Below are 15,305 nucleotides of genomic sequence, written 5' to 3' on the forward strand. Positions count from 1 at the left end.
ACATCACCTTTAAGAGGTCACCGTTCTTAGATTCACACACAAATATACAGCTACTATCTTTAACCCTCCTACATTCAGTTTAAAGAGTCTAACCTGTCCTAGTCAATCCCCTATGCAATTTCAAATAAAAGGGTGAAGTTTTTATCCTTTGATAAACGGCTAATAACCCAAACACAGCCAGAGTCCTGTATGTAAATGTATGATAATTAATCTTTACACCTCCTCCTCCAGGAAATTTGACAGAATTGTAGTAAGTACACAGTAAGTAAAGCTACTTACAGTCTGGTCCTTGCAAATTCAGATATGGTATGTCCATTACTCTCATAAGAAATAGCCTGAAGTAAAACAGAAAAATACCAATCATATTTTCATCCCATAAAGCCTACTAATCATACATGGTTCTTATTCCTTAAAACGGTCCATTACCCAAAAAGTTAATACAACAGCTTTTTGTTATTTAGACTATTTAAACATATTCAATTTTAATTTTATCAGCAGTCTTAGTGTACCACACCACAAAGAACACCTGACCAGTTTTTCTTTAACTGCACTACTCCCAAATCTCGCTCTACAAATAATTATAAAATTACAGCCACATTCCCAACATTGGCATTGACAAAGCTATTAAAAAAGTCCAGGTTTTGATGGTTTAACAGTCTAGGTTTAACTCTCCTAAGTGTCATTTCACAGACTAGCAAAAAGTAAATTATTCTTTTCGAATAAAAGGAACACTGTACAAATTTTGGCTTCATTGCAGCATTACTAGCGTGAAGAAGAAAGCCAAGCAGAAATTGAAGTGCTAAGAAAAATGCTGTTAGTCATTGATTCTGGGACTAGTTATATATTTTGGGGCTAATGCTACATTTCCAGGTTTTAGAAGGGTTTGGATTCGCATTCTTTGAAGTATGGCAGCTACTTACTTGTTAAAAAAAGGTTCGATGAGTTTTGATCTAGCAGACACATGATTTTTCGGAGGACTAAGAAACGAACCTAACAAAGAAAGAAGAAATTCAGTACATAATAAGAAGCTACAGATAGCACTAAGGAAAAGGTCTGAAAAAGACTACATAGATACCTAGAAAGTTAGCCATGGAGATGAAACACAGTCCAGTAATGTAAGCATCATATCCCGCTTCATGAAGTTGTTCAGAAGCTGTGTCATAACTTGGAAACCCTTCTGCACTTTCTGAAGAGAAAACATAGTTTGTCAGCATACATCACTCCAGTTAGCTGTATGTTCACACACACACACATACACTTATTTTGTCACAGAGTATCATTTCTAGTAAGCTTTTATGATTTTCAGAAGTTTTTAACCAGGTCCATCTTTTTAAAGAAGAACAGGTTCCTGGGATAGAAACCCAACCCTATTAGGAAAATATTAATCTCTTCTTTCACATACCTACTTAGCTCTGACAGAAGAGCAGAAACAACAGGATTTCCCCATACACCACTCTTCCTCCTGACTGTCTTGCAGCTAAAAGAACAGTCACTCAGTGCTTAAGTTACTTTTAAATACATACATTTCCCTTCTATCATAGTCTTACTTTCTGAGCCACCCGCTCAATCTTGAGACAAGCTTGCCCTTCTATTAAATATCCTTTCTTTCACCTCAAAGCAAAGAAAGCTCTAGAGGAACTCAACTAATTTGTACAACACATATAACTAATCACTACTTACAGAATTTCTTAGTTCTGTTTGCTCAAGTGCCCATCAGAGTATACTGGCTTTGATCTGACAGACAATTATAAGCAAATAAGACAGTTTTATACAGTTTCAAATTACTCTCCAAAAATCATGCTAAAGAACAAAGGCATTAGAAAATGACAAAACTGCTATTCACTGAAATACCTCCATTCTTCTCTTATCTGAAATAAAGTGCAAGGATTCCTACAGACTAAATACAACTGCACTGTCTAATATTGCCTGATTTTAAAGGCTCTTTCAGCAAAATACTAAATATTAGTATGGAAATCTACATCTCAGGCCAAGAACAAAAGAATCAGACCATTCTGATATATCCTTACCAACTTTAGGAGGGCTGAACGGAACCTCTTTTAAACGCTTTTCCAGTTCTGCAAGGGATGTATTATTAATGATGTCCTGCAAGAAAGGTTAGTGTTAACTGCCATGGTCAAGCACATTTCCTCCAGAAACCGAAATCAAACAGAATAAAATGAATCCTTACTGCTGCCACCTTGTGTCCTGTAAGGACTTGCACAGGACCTTATTTCAAAGCTATTACATCAGAGAAGTCCATCCACACAAGTTTTAAAAAGCTAACTTACCTTGCCCACAACATAGCATCTATGAGTCACAAGAATTTATTAATACTCTCCAGAATTCTTGAAGACATATTATGTCAAAATTATATTCTATTTGAAACTGCTTCCACATATGGGATGTGGGAAAGGCAGCACACAGAGCAAGGGAAAATATCTGAAATACCAGTCATAATGGTTGTATGTATTAAAGGTGACTACTGAAGTCTGCATACTGTACACTTTGTAACTCAAAGCTCTATGTTATGTTGAAACAGCAACAAATGGTCATCACTTGAACAAATGTTAGTCTGTATCCAAAGAATTTCAGCAGTTTTGATAAGGGGACAAGTAAAAATCTTTTTTTTTTTTTTAAAGTATCATGACAGAACATGTTGTTAGACATTTACCTAAAAAAAAGTTTTGATACACTCTTGTATCTTCAAACCATTCCAAAACACTACATCAATTTACCTTAAAAGGTTGCGTACTTGCCATCAGTTTAGTATCCAATAGCCTAGAAACAAAGTAAGAGTTAAGTAAGTTAAAACAGAAGAATGTCCATTTCACCAAATCCTTAAAAATGTTTTGGTGAATTAGCTGGGAAGCAGCAATTTCACCCTACTGAAAAATTATTCTCAGATCTTGGAGCGGTCAAAACGTATTGGCTTTGTCCACTGACAAACAGTAGCAAGAGACATCAGTAGCAAACAGATCTTGTTCCAAATGTAGTGCAGACTCAGAACACCAATAATTGTGACAAAAAGCAGAGGGCAAAAGTATCATCTTTTGTCAAGAAGAATAGCACAGCTCTTGTGAACAAGAGATGTCACATAATATTTTTTAAACTATTTATCTAACTTGTTCACAATTTTACTTCTTGTCACAGCACTACAAAAAGTAGCATCAGTTTGATAAAAACAGTACCAAAGAAGTTGCAAGTTTGAATTAAAATCTTACCGGGGAAAGACACATGACGTTACTTCTTTGAATTCACTTAGGTCCTAAATTAATATTAAACCAGAAGAGAAAAGCCAAATAAGTTAATTGTTAATCAGTCTCAGAATGGTAGGGTACAATAGCAACAATTATCCAGTAAGCTCCTAAAATTACAGGATCACAGAGTCACAGGGATTGGAAGGGACCTAAAGAGATCACTGAGTCCAACCCCTAAAGCTAAAGCAGGTCCCTGCAATAGGTCGCACAGCTCAGTGTCCACATGGCTCTGGAATATCCCCACAGAAGGAGACTGCCCACCTCTCTGGGCAGCCTGTGCCAGCGCTCCGTCACCCTCACATAAGGAAGTTCTTCTGCACGTTAGTACGGAACTTCCTATGTCCAAATTTTAGGCCATTGCTCCTTGTCCGTTGCTGCACACCACCGAGAAGAGCCTGGCCTCATCCATCTGCCTCCCACCTCCCTTTAGAGACTGATAAACATTGATCAGATCCCTCTCAGTCTTCCTTTCCCCAGGCTGAGCAGACCCGTGTTTCTCAGCCTTTCCCCATAGGGGAGATGCTCCAGGCCCTTCAGCACTTTTGCGGCCTTCTGCTGGACTTCACTGAGATACAGTGAGTAACTCACACCACAAGAGACATTCTTTTCAGCATTACCATAAATATCACTTGCAATTACACAGAACTACAGACTGACTAATTACTTCGGTTTTGTCTGTGATTTGTAGAAAGAAATGTTCTCCAACTCCTATACCCTATCTTATCATATATCCTAGATAACCTCTAATTCCAGCAGTTTCACTTAAACTCCTGAAGATGTATTCCCAGCATGTAATGTGTCACTGGAATACAATGATGACTTCCTAACGGTTTATATAATCCAAGTTTCAGTGCAAGCACAACTCATAACTGCTTGTGTTCCAGCACTGTGCAGACAGGTCACAGACTGCTTTCTCTCATCTGCCACTCAGGTCTTTCCCACAATATCCACCAGCCCTTGAGGACTGCAAGTGACACAACCACTATGCAGCCCATCCCTTCGAAGGGATCTCTGGCTTTCTCACACGCTGTCTTTAGTGCCAGTACATTACTTAGTCTATCTTAATTGTTAGACTTGCCCTGTGGTGGCCATGAAAGCATGCTCTCTCCAATTACTCAGATATTGCACTTCTTTAACCTAATGAGCTTCGTCATAAATTTCTGCATCAACTTTTTTATCATTCTATCAATTTTACTGTGTTATATGAAAAGACACTTTACAATTTTGTAAGTAGAGGGGAAAAAGATAATATATAATCACAGCAACCAACTGTTCCAAGCCAGTTTCCTAACAAATACATAAATTTGTCTGCATTATCGAAGCAGATCCTGAAGGAGTTAGATATGACCAGAAAGCACAATTCAATTCCAACATTTAATTTGAATTTTTGAAAGTGTAGGAGAAGAATTCAACTAAGCTTTCTATATGAAGATTTAAGAAGATAAGGCAGCAGCCAAGAAGCCACAAGTGTTTATTTTAAAATACTTCTCTACAGTTCTTAGTAAAACCATCATATGCTTTCACTCAAAAGAAAGGTTGGAGTTGATGACATAAATGCCTTAATATATGACTTTAATCTCATCTGCACACTGAGAAGATTACTTACATCAGGTAGAGGACAATAGAACTGATGTATAGTATGCATAACATCTAGCAGCATGTTGTGCCCAATAACAAGTTTGCCCTGTGAAAAGTATGTTAGAAGTTAGTTACGCTTCCAGGCACAGATAAATCAATGGTAGCATGTGAAAAGCACTGTCCCAGATGTCAGCAGAGAGCAGCTGAGAACAAACACAAACCCAACCTGCCTACTTGCTGCTCTCTACCTGCCCCACAGACCCTTCCATTCTCTCAGGGCAGCCCCTCCTCTCATTTTTCTGTTCTCAACCACTTAATAGAGCAGCATCTTGAAATGATCAGAAGATAATACTACGAGAGCTTCTCACAACTTGGTATCCAAATGTAAACTATCTAAGATTAAAGTAACCTGTCAGTTGCTTACCTTTAAATTTACAGCTTTTACAGCATATTCCCTATGGCTGTAATTAATATACAATAGTTAAGGGTGTGACATGGCTTCTCAAGCACAGAACCTTTCGTGCCAGATGTTGTACAAGGAAGTTTCTTCTTGAAAAAGTGCAAGAAATTTTTTAAATGTTTGCTTTGCTTCATCTGACATGACAACCTTATCCACTACCCCACATTGGTAGAGAAAACAATATGCATAAACATTTCTTTTTTAAGCTGCACGCTGCCTCAACTACATGAAAACAAACAGGCTGAAGGGCTCAAACTATAGCCTACTTTATGTAGAAAGAAGAGACCCAGGTGACCTTCTGTGATTAAGAATTTGGCTGCAAGAAAGTTAAACAATCTTTTTGGAACAGAAGAAAAAAAAAAAAAAAAAACTTAGAGCTTAGTTTCTAAGGAGAATCCTGTTAAAGCCATAAGCAATTTCTACTTCTTCTACTGTTGACTCTTACAGATAATTAGGTCCATGACTTTAGCTTACCATTGAAAACAATGACAACATCAACTAGAAAAAAGAAAACACTAAAAAGGGAAGCAACTTCAACGTGTATTTAATCTTATCTTGCAAAAAAGGTAAGAAAAGAACCTTTGTTGGAACTATTTTTTTTTCTTACAGCTAAAAGTACATTAAAAATAACGTCAACTCACAGAATTTGCAATGGCATGAACAACTCTGGAAAATCCTACTGCATCATTCAGTTCTTCCTGTAGGGAAGGATTCTGGCATTAGTGAAATACAAATACAAACTATCATCAAAATGGTACCTGCAAACAGAATCACGCAGAATCACAGAATCGTAGGGGTTGAAAGGGACCTCCAGAGATCATTAAGTCCAACCCCCTGCCAAAGCAGGCTCCCTACACCAGGTTGCACAAGTAGGTGTCCAGGCGGGTCTTGAACATTTCCAGAGGAGACTCCACAACCTCCACAAACCAGCATACACTGAAAATTTTAATCCCAGTTTGGCTCATACCATTTTTCAGACATAAGCAATAAGAGACCACAAAAGAAATGTTGAAGTCTGGGGATACACAAGGCCAGAGCCAGATGCCACTGAGATTACTGCAGTTTTAATGTATTTCTGGCTCACTGTAATGCTGGACAAGTCGCGAGCTAGCACTGTGGGCTGACCCCAGCCAGCAGCCAAACACTCGCACTGCCTTTTGCTCACTCCCCTCTCCCAAGGACAAAAACAATTAATGGAAGATAACAAATAATTAAAAGGAAAGGCAAAAAGACAAGTGAATCAAAATAACAACAAGTTAGTAAGAAAAGCGTGATCAACACCTCCCACAGTCCAAGTCTTGGTACATCATGAAACTCCTCACACTCAGTAAGCACAAGTATCAAATCCCATAAATGCTGAGTGCCTGAATACCACAAATAACTTTGCAGTCAAGTTGTTACTACAGTAGTCATGTGCAGCATCATTCAATCAAGAAGAATCAGATTACTTTAAATGTACAGGACATTAACTCAGATAACTAAAAGCAAGCGAGATTTGTAACAGAGTACTATTCAAATTGTAAATCCAAATAATGTGAAAACTTGCTTGAGAAATTCTGCAAGACTTTTTGCAGGGACTATAGTTCTACAACAGCATTATTAAATTCAATTGACCTACGTTTCTTCTGACTAGACCTTGCTTCTCTGATACAGCACATTCATTCAAGGAGGAATTCACTGCTCCAGAACACTGGCTAAATATTGTTTAAAGATGGAGTAATTTTAGAATTTTGTGGAGTAGTTTGAAATTTTTTCCTATACTGCAAAGCCAAAGTTAATTGAGTGAATTTGAGAATCGGTTCCAAGCAACAGCAACAGCTAAGCAAGAGGGAAATACTCCCAAACCCTATCACATGCAATTCTGCACAGCTGATTGAAAGCATGGATTCTTCCCCATCCTCTTGAAATCAAACTAAAGAAATGGAACTTACTGCAAATATTTACCTGTTCCTTTGCTTGTTTCTGCTGTTCTCTTCTTTTTCGTTCTTCTTCATCTACCTTACTAATAACAATATATCTCTCCTTCTAAAGTCAAAAAAAGTATTGTTTGAGGAATGACCCTGAGAAGTTCATAGAAGACCATTCAAGTTTTTGCAAATTAAATTGTTAAGAAAATTAAGTCATACCTAGCAGCAGTTACTTTGCAACATGACTTTTTATTATAAGCACCACTTTACCACCCATACACAGAAGTCAGCTTTAGAAAGCTGTATTATATATATCCACTAAAGCTAACTTTTACTAAATACACTTTTTACTTCTAAGAAAGGTTACCAGTATTTCATCATAGCCTGTGGATTTCGAATGTTTTTTGGAGTGGAGATCTGAGCTAAGAAGAGAAGATACAGTATGTGATGACTGTTGTTACTCCTAAGATCAAGATTTACTTTTCACCAATGGACTTACTTTTCATCAACATTAAATGTCAGATCCACTACATTTTAAAACACTCTTTGTTATTTATATTTTTAACTGTTAAATAATATTAAGCCACACATACATATGTTCATCATTCAAATGTTGGTCAGATTTAAAGATCAGAAACTAGTTAATCTAATTTCCCTTTAAATGTTCCAGATTTAGCACAGGAAAGCTCAGATTAGACCTAGAAATCAGGGCAGTTGGTTAGACCTAGTACAATTTCCTTTCAACAGGACAAACTTCCCATGCAGTAGCATGCCTGCTTACCTTATCTGACTCTAGGGTTTCAACGTGGATACCTTTTGGATACCTACAAAAAAGTAAACATAAGTAGTTATTTATTTGGCACTTAGCATCTTGAATCCATAGTAGCAATTATTTAACTTTGTTTCATTATTGCTATAAATCTTAATCTTACATGCAAAAAAACTATAAAAAGCTAACTGTTAAAATATTGGCCAGTCAAATTGGCCTCCTTATGCATCTAGAACACTTTAACTGTTACTAAGATTAAAATATTTTCTTATGCAATTTCCCATCCTACTGTTGCAGAACCCATAACTTCTTAGTTAAGCAATATTGAGTAACTTCCACGACACTTCATCACAATCTAGAAGTTACTTTCCAGAAAATCAAAAGACAAAACATTAGCAAAAAAGTTCTTGCTTACTTGAAGCCACAAGTACTTTGGTGGCTGCAGGCCTTTAACATGTAATTCATGTGTTTATAAACCACCCTGAGTTGGAAATATTAATACCAATTTTGCTACCTCTGCTACTTGCTTATATCACTGCATCACAACCACACTTAATTGCCAAAGTACTGTCATATGCAGAGCCACAGAACATACAACCTTTAGCACACCAGAGAAATCCTCACTTAAAAGAATTAATCACTTCTGGATTGACTAGCTCTCACCCAGATTTTATTTTATTTTTAAATCAGAAATACTAAAATCACAGAGTAAAGGCAGTATTATCAGTAACTTACTTCCAGCTCAAGGTCTGGTAAATTAGTTTCCTCTGAAACCTAAAACCAAAAGATAATTGTGTTATTAACACTTCTCTCATGCATTCCAAACCAATAATGCTCAAATAAAGGCTGCTTCTCTCATCTGTAAAAATACTTTTAAGCTAAGAGCATAAGTTACTGATACCCAAACCTATAGGCTAGTTGCTAAGCTGTGGAAGCATTTACAACATTTTGTACATCCATCCCCAAATCCTCTGATTAGCAAACACTCCATACTCACCATTACTGAATATCAACACGGCAACATAACTTTACTCACTTCACAATGATCTCCTAATTCTAACTTCATATGACTTTTTTTTTTTAAATAACAACCATACTCTCCAAACATCTGGATTCCAAAGCTGAATAGACTTTGAGAAGGAGATTGACTAAAGTCAATTTTAACATGCAGCGCCAACAACAAACAACACGACAGTTAAGATTATGCACTTTGTTAACAGCAAAGTAGGCTTACAAGACACTTCTACATACACAAGACAGATCTTGGCTATACGTAAACGAGAGAACATAAATATGTATGCTGATGTTGTAGCTCAAGGTAGAGCATGACATTCATACAGATTACCAAACTTTCTCAACATTCAGAGTTAAGACAAATAAGTAAAGAAAGAACTGCAAGTCAAAATATCTTTCTTCTTCCTTGTCACTCTCCTAATTCAATAGAGTAAAAAATAAAAAATAAAAATAAAAAAATCATTTTCAGAAGACAAGTAATTTCAGAAAACTGACCCTGTACATGGCTCCAGTTCCAAACTTTCATTTTCGTTATTCTTTAAAAATTCTTCTATTTGTTCTCTGGAAGAAAGAGATTAAATAGATTATTTGGTCCTGTAGCTTTCAGATTTTACCAATATGCATATAGCTCTCCCATGAAGAAAACTCTATTTAAAAACAAACAACAACACAGCTAGTGAACTAATAAAAATATCTTCAATGTACAAACATGGCACTATTGTTTACATTTCTGATTCAAAAACATCTGAAGAAAGATGCAATACAGAAGCACTGAACTATCCCAGTAGCTGTGGGACACGTCTTTTTTTCTTCTTAAAACATTAAGTAATGCTAGCCAGATAAAGACTGAATAAAAGTCTTGGGGGACTGTTCCTTCCTGTAATTCTGCTCTGCTTTGGAAAGATTTCTATCAGATTTAAGAATAGCAGTAACACAAATCTAATTCCTCCTTGTGCTGATGGACAACTAAAGCGATTTTTTACCAAACCAAAAAATCATAATGAATTTTTTCAAACTTCTCCTTCCTTTCACAGAATATTTCATCATAAATAGTTGGAAAGTCTTTTTTTAAGATATAATTTATTGTGATGTTACCATTTGTGTAATAGAACTCCAGCTTATTATTAAACTATTTTTACTTACACTATTTTATCAATGAATTTTTTCTGATCTTCAGGAATTGCAACAGGACATTTTGTGGCATTAGGAGAAATATAGGAGAGAGATCCTGCACCATTGGCCTGAGAACGCTTTTCATCATACTGTTCTCTTAACTGTCTTTCCTCTTCCTGATTTAAATACGGAATTCCTGAAAAAGGCATTCAAAAACTCATCATAATTGGGGACGTATGATTTAGCAAAGATTTATTACTAACCAAGCATTTGCCCAATTACACCCCTGAAGGCTGAAGACACATCCCGACCTTTCAGATCTCCTGTTCTAGAGCTCATTCTTAGTTTGCAAGTATAAAAGCATTCTTCTACCACACAACAGATGAGCTGGTACCACTAGATTCTTAAGAGCTGTATGCCTCATCTGCATAAAGCACGAACCTCAGACTGGCAGAAATTCAGATGGCAATCACCACTTCAATTCAGCACTTCTCTTCCTTGACACCTGCACTGCTTTGATAACAGACCGCAGCAGCACCTATTCTAAAGCACAGATACCTTTGCTACAACGTTACTAAAAAGGCCTGACAACTGTTCCATTATCCTGCCATGTAATTTGTTACTCTTATCTATGTTTAATCAGTAAAAAAAAAACCTACCGAGTACTTATCTAAGCATGAATTCTATTAATTTTAATTCCACAGAACAAACCTTTGAAGAGTAATTATCAGCACAATTCTAGAATCAGATACAAATAATTTAGAATTATCCTTAGATTTTAATAATTCAGAATTATTTTTAGAGAATTCCATTGTTAAGAGAACATCATCGTTGTTGCCTTTTTCTTTCTGCAGAAAATGAAGATGTCATAAACTTCACGAACAGGGAAAGAAAAAAACAACTCACCATTACGAAAAACTTTGTTAAAATCAAATCCTTGGTTTGCTAAAAAATCTATGCTTGAACTCTGCAACAAAAGAAAACAAATTCACAATTGGCAAGAGCATCAGTGTCTCACAAAGACCAATTATTGTTAAAAATTTAAGCTTTTCAGAAATTATGTACGTTCAGAGTCAAAAGCAAGTAAGTTTGTGAGCCTAAAGAAGTCAGATCCACTTTAAACCATGGTACTTTTGTCACTTACTTTCAACTTTCACAAGGCATTCCTAGCGCTAAATGTCTCTCCAAGTTAATGCGACACATGCTCAGTCTTAAGTTATTTGGTACACAAACAACAAAGAAGCCAGTGAAAATACGCTAGCTTCAACTTGAACTGTTGTGGAAATTTTTGATTGGCTTTGTTTCCTGAATCAAGACAATAAAGCCCAACAAAGAGAATACTCCTGTCTTAGCAGCACAGATGGTCAGGCTCTCTACTGCCCCAGACACTGTGTAATGTAGTCTTAACATAGGCAGCCCAAAACTTTCTTTAGCACTGTTCAGTGCTGGTAAGCCTAGAATACTTAACCGCAGCTTCAGTTTAAAAACCTGGTTAAGGAGCACTTATGTTCATTTATTAGAGCTTAAAAATCAAAGTTAACACCCCAGTCTAGGAGACAGGTTAATTCCCAGGTGCTTCTTGATCTATCTGAAGGCAAAGCACAGCTAGATGGAAAACATGGTACAGATACAATAAAAACAACAACAACAACAAAAGAAATAACTGAATTTCTGAGAGTAAGTCTCAAATCCCAGGAAAAAGAAAACAAAAACGCACATTCAGGACAAGCAGCAAATCTGGCTGCACAAGAACATCGTCACTCAGCTCCCTGAGGGAACAGGGAGGTTTTGTCAACTATGTTTTGACATTTGCTTGCTTTGCTTGAACAGAAAAGTTTGATTAGAAGACAACTTCTTATCCCTGAATTAAAATAATCTGAGACTCTACTTCTCTGTATTATCTTTTATTATAATTTTCCTCACTAAATACATATATTGCTTTATCACAAGGAAAAACAAATGTACGAAGAGAAATCTCTGCTGCTGTATCAAGTTGGGGTAGAAAGTTTCAGCAATTCAGTTAAAAGCAACATTTAAGCAGACTATAATCTAGGTTCTCCTCACATACTAATCTCAAACTGCTAATCTCAAAATTTCTGCTTACATTTATGACTTTTTTCCACATACACAATAAGAATTGATACAGTAAAGATGAAAGAACAAGTGACATGGAGCGAGGAAGGGAAAAGAGAAAAACATGGTACAGGAGAACAAACCTGAGAGTAGAAAAATGCTGGCACTAGCCCGGGAAGCAGTGAAACTGAAACAGCAATTGGGAATAGAGGAGCAAATGGGAAAAGCATGGAAACAAGCAGACAGACAAGGAAAAAATTAGAATGATCTTGCCAGATTTGAAACATTAGCTCCAAGATTTTAAAACTAAGTCACAAATATTCTCTTGAAGCTCACTTTTGGGGATTATTCTTAACTGATGTTTTTTACTTCTTGTCTAAGAAAACAAAACAAAACCCAGAAACTTATGCTTATCTGTTTTCTAAGCTGTTAAGGAACCAACCACTTCTCTCTCTCAGTGGTAATATAGATCTTCCTGAAAACTTAGGAATTTTCTGCAGGCATACCTCAGCCAAGCAAAAACATCAAATCTGTTTTTCTACTAACCTGACAGACAAACTTGACATCCGGTGAACTTCTGTTAAAGGGTTTTGGAAAAATATAGAAATTAAATGACTTCATAATATACCTGTGAAAAAGATGAGTTGCACATCAATATAGTTTATCAACATTACTTCATAAATTCCTCAGTGAACAACACAAGAAGTAAGAGAATTACATACTTCTCTTCTGTGTGGTCATATTTAAAAGTGCAAAGGCCAAACTGAAAGAGCAAAAATCCATGGAATGCTGAAAAGGCAAGGAAAACTTTGCATGAGAATAAAAGTGGTATACATTTAAAAACAGCTTCATTTCAGAGTTAACCAAGTCTGGATCTTCACAATCAATACACATTCTGTTAGTAATTTTTACTAAATGGACTAGATCTTTTTATCTAGCTTTCATTCCCATTTATCATCTTACTTTTGTTCAAAATGACTTGTAATACACATTTTCATTCCCTACATACACAAGAACTAAAGGAACTCCCATATCTCCCCAGCTGTTGCTCACATCAGGAGGATACACTGCATCTAAAGCAGCTAGCAGTTCTTCTCAGTGTTCACTTACATTCCATGTAGTGTGGGAACGCTTTGTGAGGGTCATGTATAGTTTCCAAATACACATACTGACACTCAATAGTCCTCTAATTCACATGGCTAACAGCGATGTAAGAACTAGCATAGCTGCTAGGCACTTTATCATGATGTCCTCGACTGTTTCACAATCACTGAATTAACAATGGAAAGGTTTTGAACACTGCTGTAAGCGTATAAAAAAATAAAGAAGCCTTCTAGTTGCACTGATTCGCTCTTCCCGAGGGCTAAACAGCTCTTTCAAACAGAAGGAAAACACAGTTTCTCAATGGCCACCTCTAGTGGAGAGGAACAATAGGAACACTAACCACTGTGTCCCTCATACTGTAATGCCTCTTAACAGAATAACAGTCAATACTGTTTAGTCCTTGGATGTCTCTTAACAGAATAATAGTAAACAGTGTAAACTCCATGGATGCCATCAGAAAATAGTACTGCTGCCATGCTTAGCACTTTGCTGAGCCCTGTGGATGGGAGCATGACAACCCAAACCATCACAGCTTTAACCTCACACACGTTTCCCATGGTCATTGGACTGTTTGATTGGTTTTTTGTTGTTTTTTTTTTTGTGATGGTGACAGCTGGCACTTTGGTTTTGCTAGAGACAGTACATTCTGGTGAAGGAGAGGCTGTTCAGGAAGGACCCTAGTTCTGATGTAGCTTCTCTGTCACTGACTTTCTCTTACCAAGTCCCAGTTTGAACCAAAAATTTTTAATACCCTCAACATTCTCTGACAACAAGTTCTACAGATCTACAACTTACGTGGAAAAATCACACTCCTGGTTTGCTCTTCCCACAACTTCATCAGGTTTTATACATCTTTCCCTAATACTTGTGCTAGCAGAGACAATAAAACAAGCAACTCTTTGTCAGCTCACACAGGTAACTCAATATTACAGACCTCCACTTATCATACTGTGCTGCACTGCCTCCTTGCTGAACTGGAGTTCTAACTTTTTTCAACATTTTCATTTTTGTCATGGTGAACACTTTACCTTTTTAAGTTTCTGATACCGTTCTTCTGGTGTGTCAAAGCCATTGGTTAATGCACTAACAGAAGGCCCATCGCTGATCCCTGAAAAAGCAGGGCTTAGGGTAAGCTTTTGAAAATTAGCCACAGCTAGAAATGCAACAACTGGTAAGACGTCAGTTGAGAGAGGCTGTCTATTGTGTAAAAGCATAAGTCTCAAGCACAAAATACGCCCAACTAGAATGTGCTGTTCAAACACTAAAGCTTTGCTTTAAAAGCATGGTTCTCATTCTGTGTGACACAAACACAGTGCTGACATTACAACACAGCAGTGGTTCAAAGTCAAACAAAAAACGTGAGTACGGCATAGAGATCTGATGAACGACTTCATCACCCGATGCAACACCAAATAGCAGCCGTGCACCCCGAAGCAGCACATCTAACAAAAGCAGCCCTGGTCACACTCGCTTTGTGGCTGACTGAAGTCGACAACCCACGGGCAGAACGTTCACCGCGGGCTCTGACACACAGACCCCCGGGCCTTACAAATGCCAGAGTTCTTCTTGCTGCCTCTCCCTGTGCAAACACAAGCAGGACATCCCTTATGTGTCCCAACCTCCTGCGTGCACAGCGCAGGCAGCGTTTGTCTCTGACAGCTGCAGCTGAGAATCAACGGAGCGACACGCTCAGAAATTTCTGCGGGCGGGAGAACCGCGCCCACAACAGACCGTTCTCCGGCTCCACGGCACACAGACACGTATCTCCTCGACCAAAGCCTCGCCACCGCAAACAAGGCGCGGTGTTTTCGTTTTCCAGCAGCCTCTGCCGCACTTCGAAGCCGACACTGGGCCGCGTTCCGTTACCACACGATTCGGCCCACAGCTCACGGAGCGCGCGGCCGTACCTGAGAACTCCCCATCAATGGCCAGGAAGTCCGCCTCTTCGACAGCTTCGTACACTTTGCTTAGGTTATCCTTAAAATCTGCGGCAAGAGGTAAAAGCACACCTGAGGTGACCGGCCGGGGCC

The 15,305-nt window shown here is 37.7% G+C and overlaps 1 protein-coding gene across 1 annotated transcript in view; it reads right to left on the bottom strand.

The window, feature by feature from the left end:
* The window catches only part of PARN (poly(A)-specific ribonuclease), a 36,254-nt gene that overhangs the window by 20,247 nt on the left and 702 nt on the right, over positions 1 to 15,305 (bottom strand). Inside the window, 19 exon segments of the mRNA XM_010719707.3 lie at positions 280 to 335; positions 921 to 990; positions 1,076 to 1,186; positions 2,028 to 2,103; positions 2,736 to 2,778; positions 3,222 to 3,265; positions 4,864 to 4,941; positions 5,937 to 5,993; positions 7,240 to 7,320; positions 7,984 to 8,026; positions 8,707 to 8,745; positions 9,481 to 9,546; positions 10,129 to 10,294; positions 11,005 to 11,065; positions 12,718 to 12,799; positions 12,894 to 12,945; positions 12,948 to 12,960; positions 14,304 to 14,383; positions 15,183 to 15,303. Of these exon segments, the coding sequence (XP_010718009.3) occupies positions 280 to 335; positions 921 to 990; positions 1,076 to 1,186; positions 2,028 to 2,103; positions 2,736 to 2,778; positions 3,222 to 3,265; positions 4,864 to 4,941; positions 5,937 to 5,993; positions 7,240 to 7,320; positions 7,984 to 8,026; positions 8,707 to 8,745; positions 9,481 to 9,546; positions 10,129 to 10,294; positions 11,005 to 11,065; positions 12,718 to 12,799; positions 12,894 to 12,945; positions 12,948 to 12,960; positions 14,304 to 14,383; positions 15,183 to 15,303 (1,339 nt within the window).

The sequence above is a fragment of the Meleagris gallopavo genome, chromosome 16, assembly GCF_000146605.3.
Source record: "Meleagris gallopavo isolate NT-WF06-2002-E0010 breed Aviagen turkey brand Nicholas breeding stock chromosome 16, Turkey_5.1, whole genome shotgun sequence".
NCBI classification, from domain to species: Eukaryota; Metazoa; Chordata; class Aves; order Galliformes; family Phasianidae; genus Meleagris; species Meleagris gallopavo.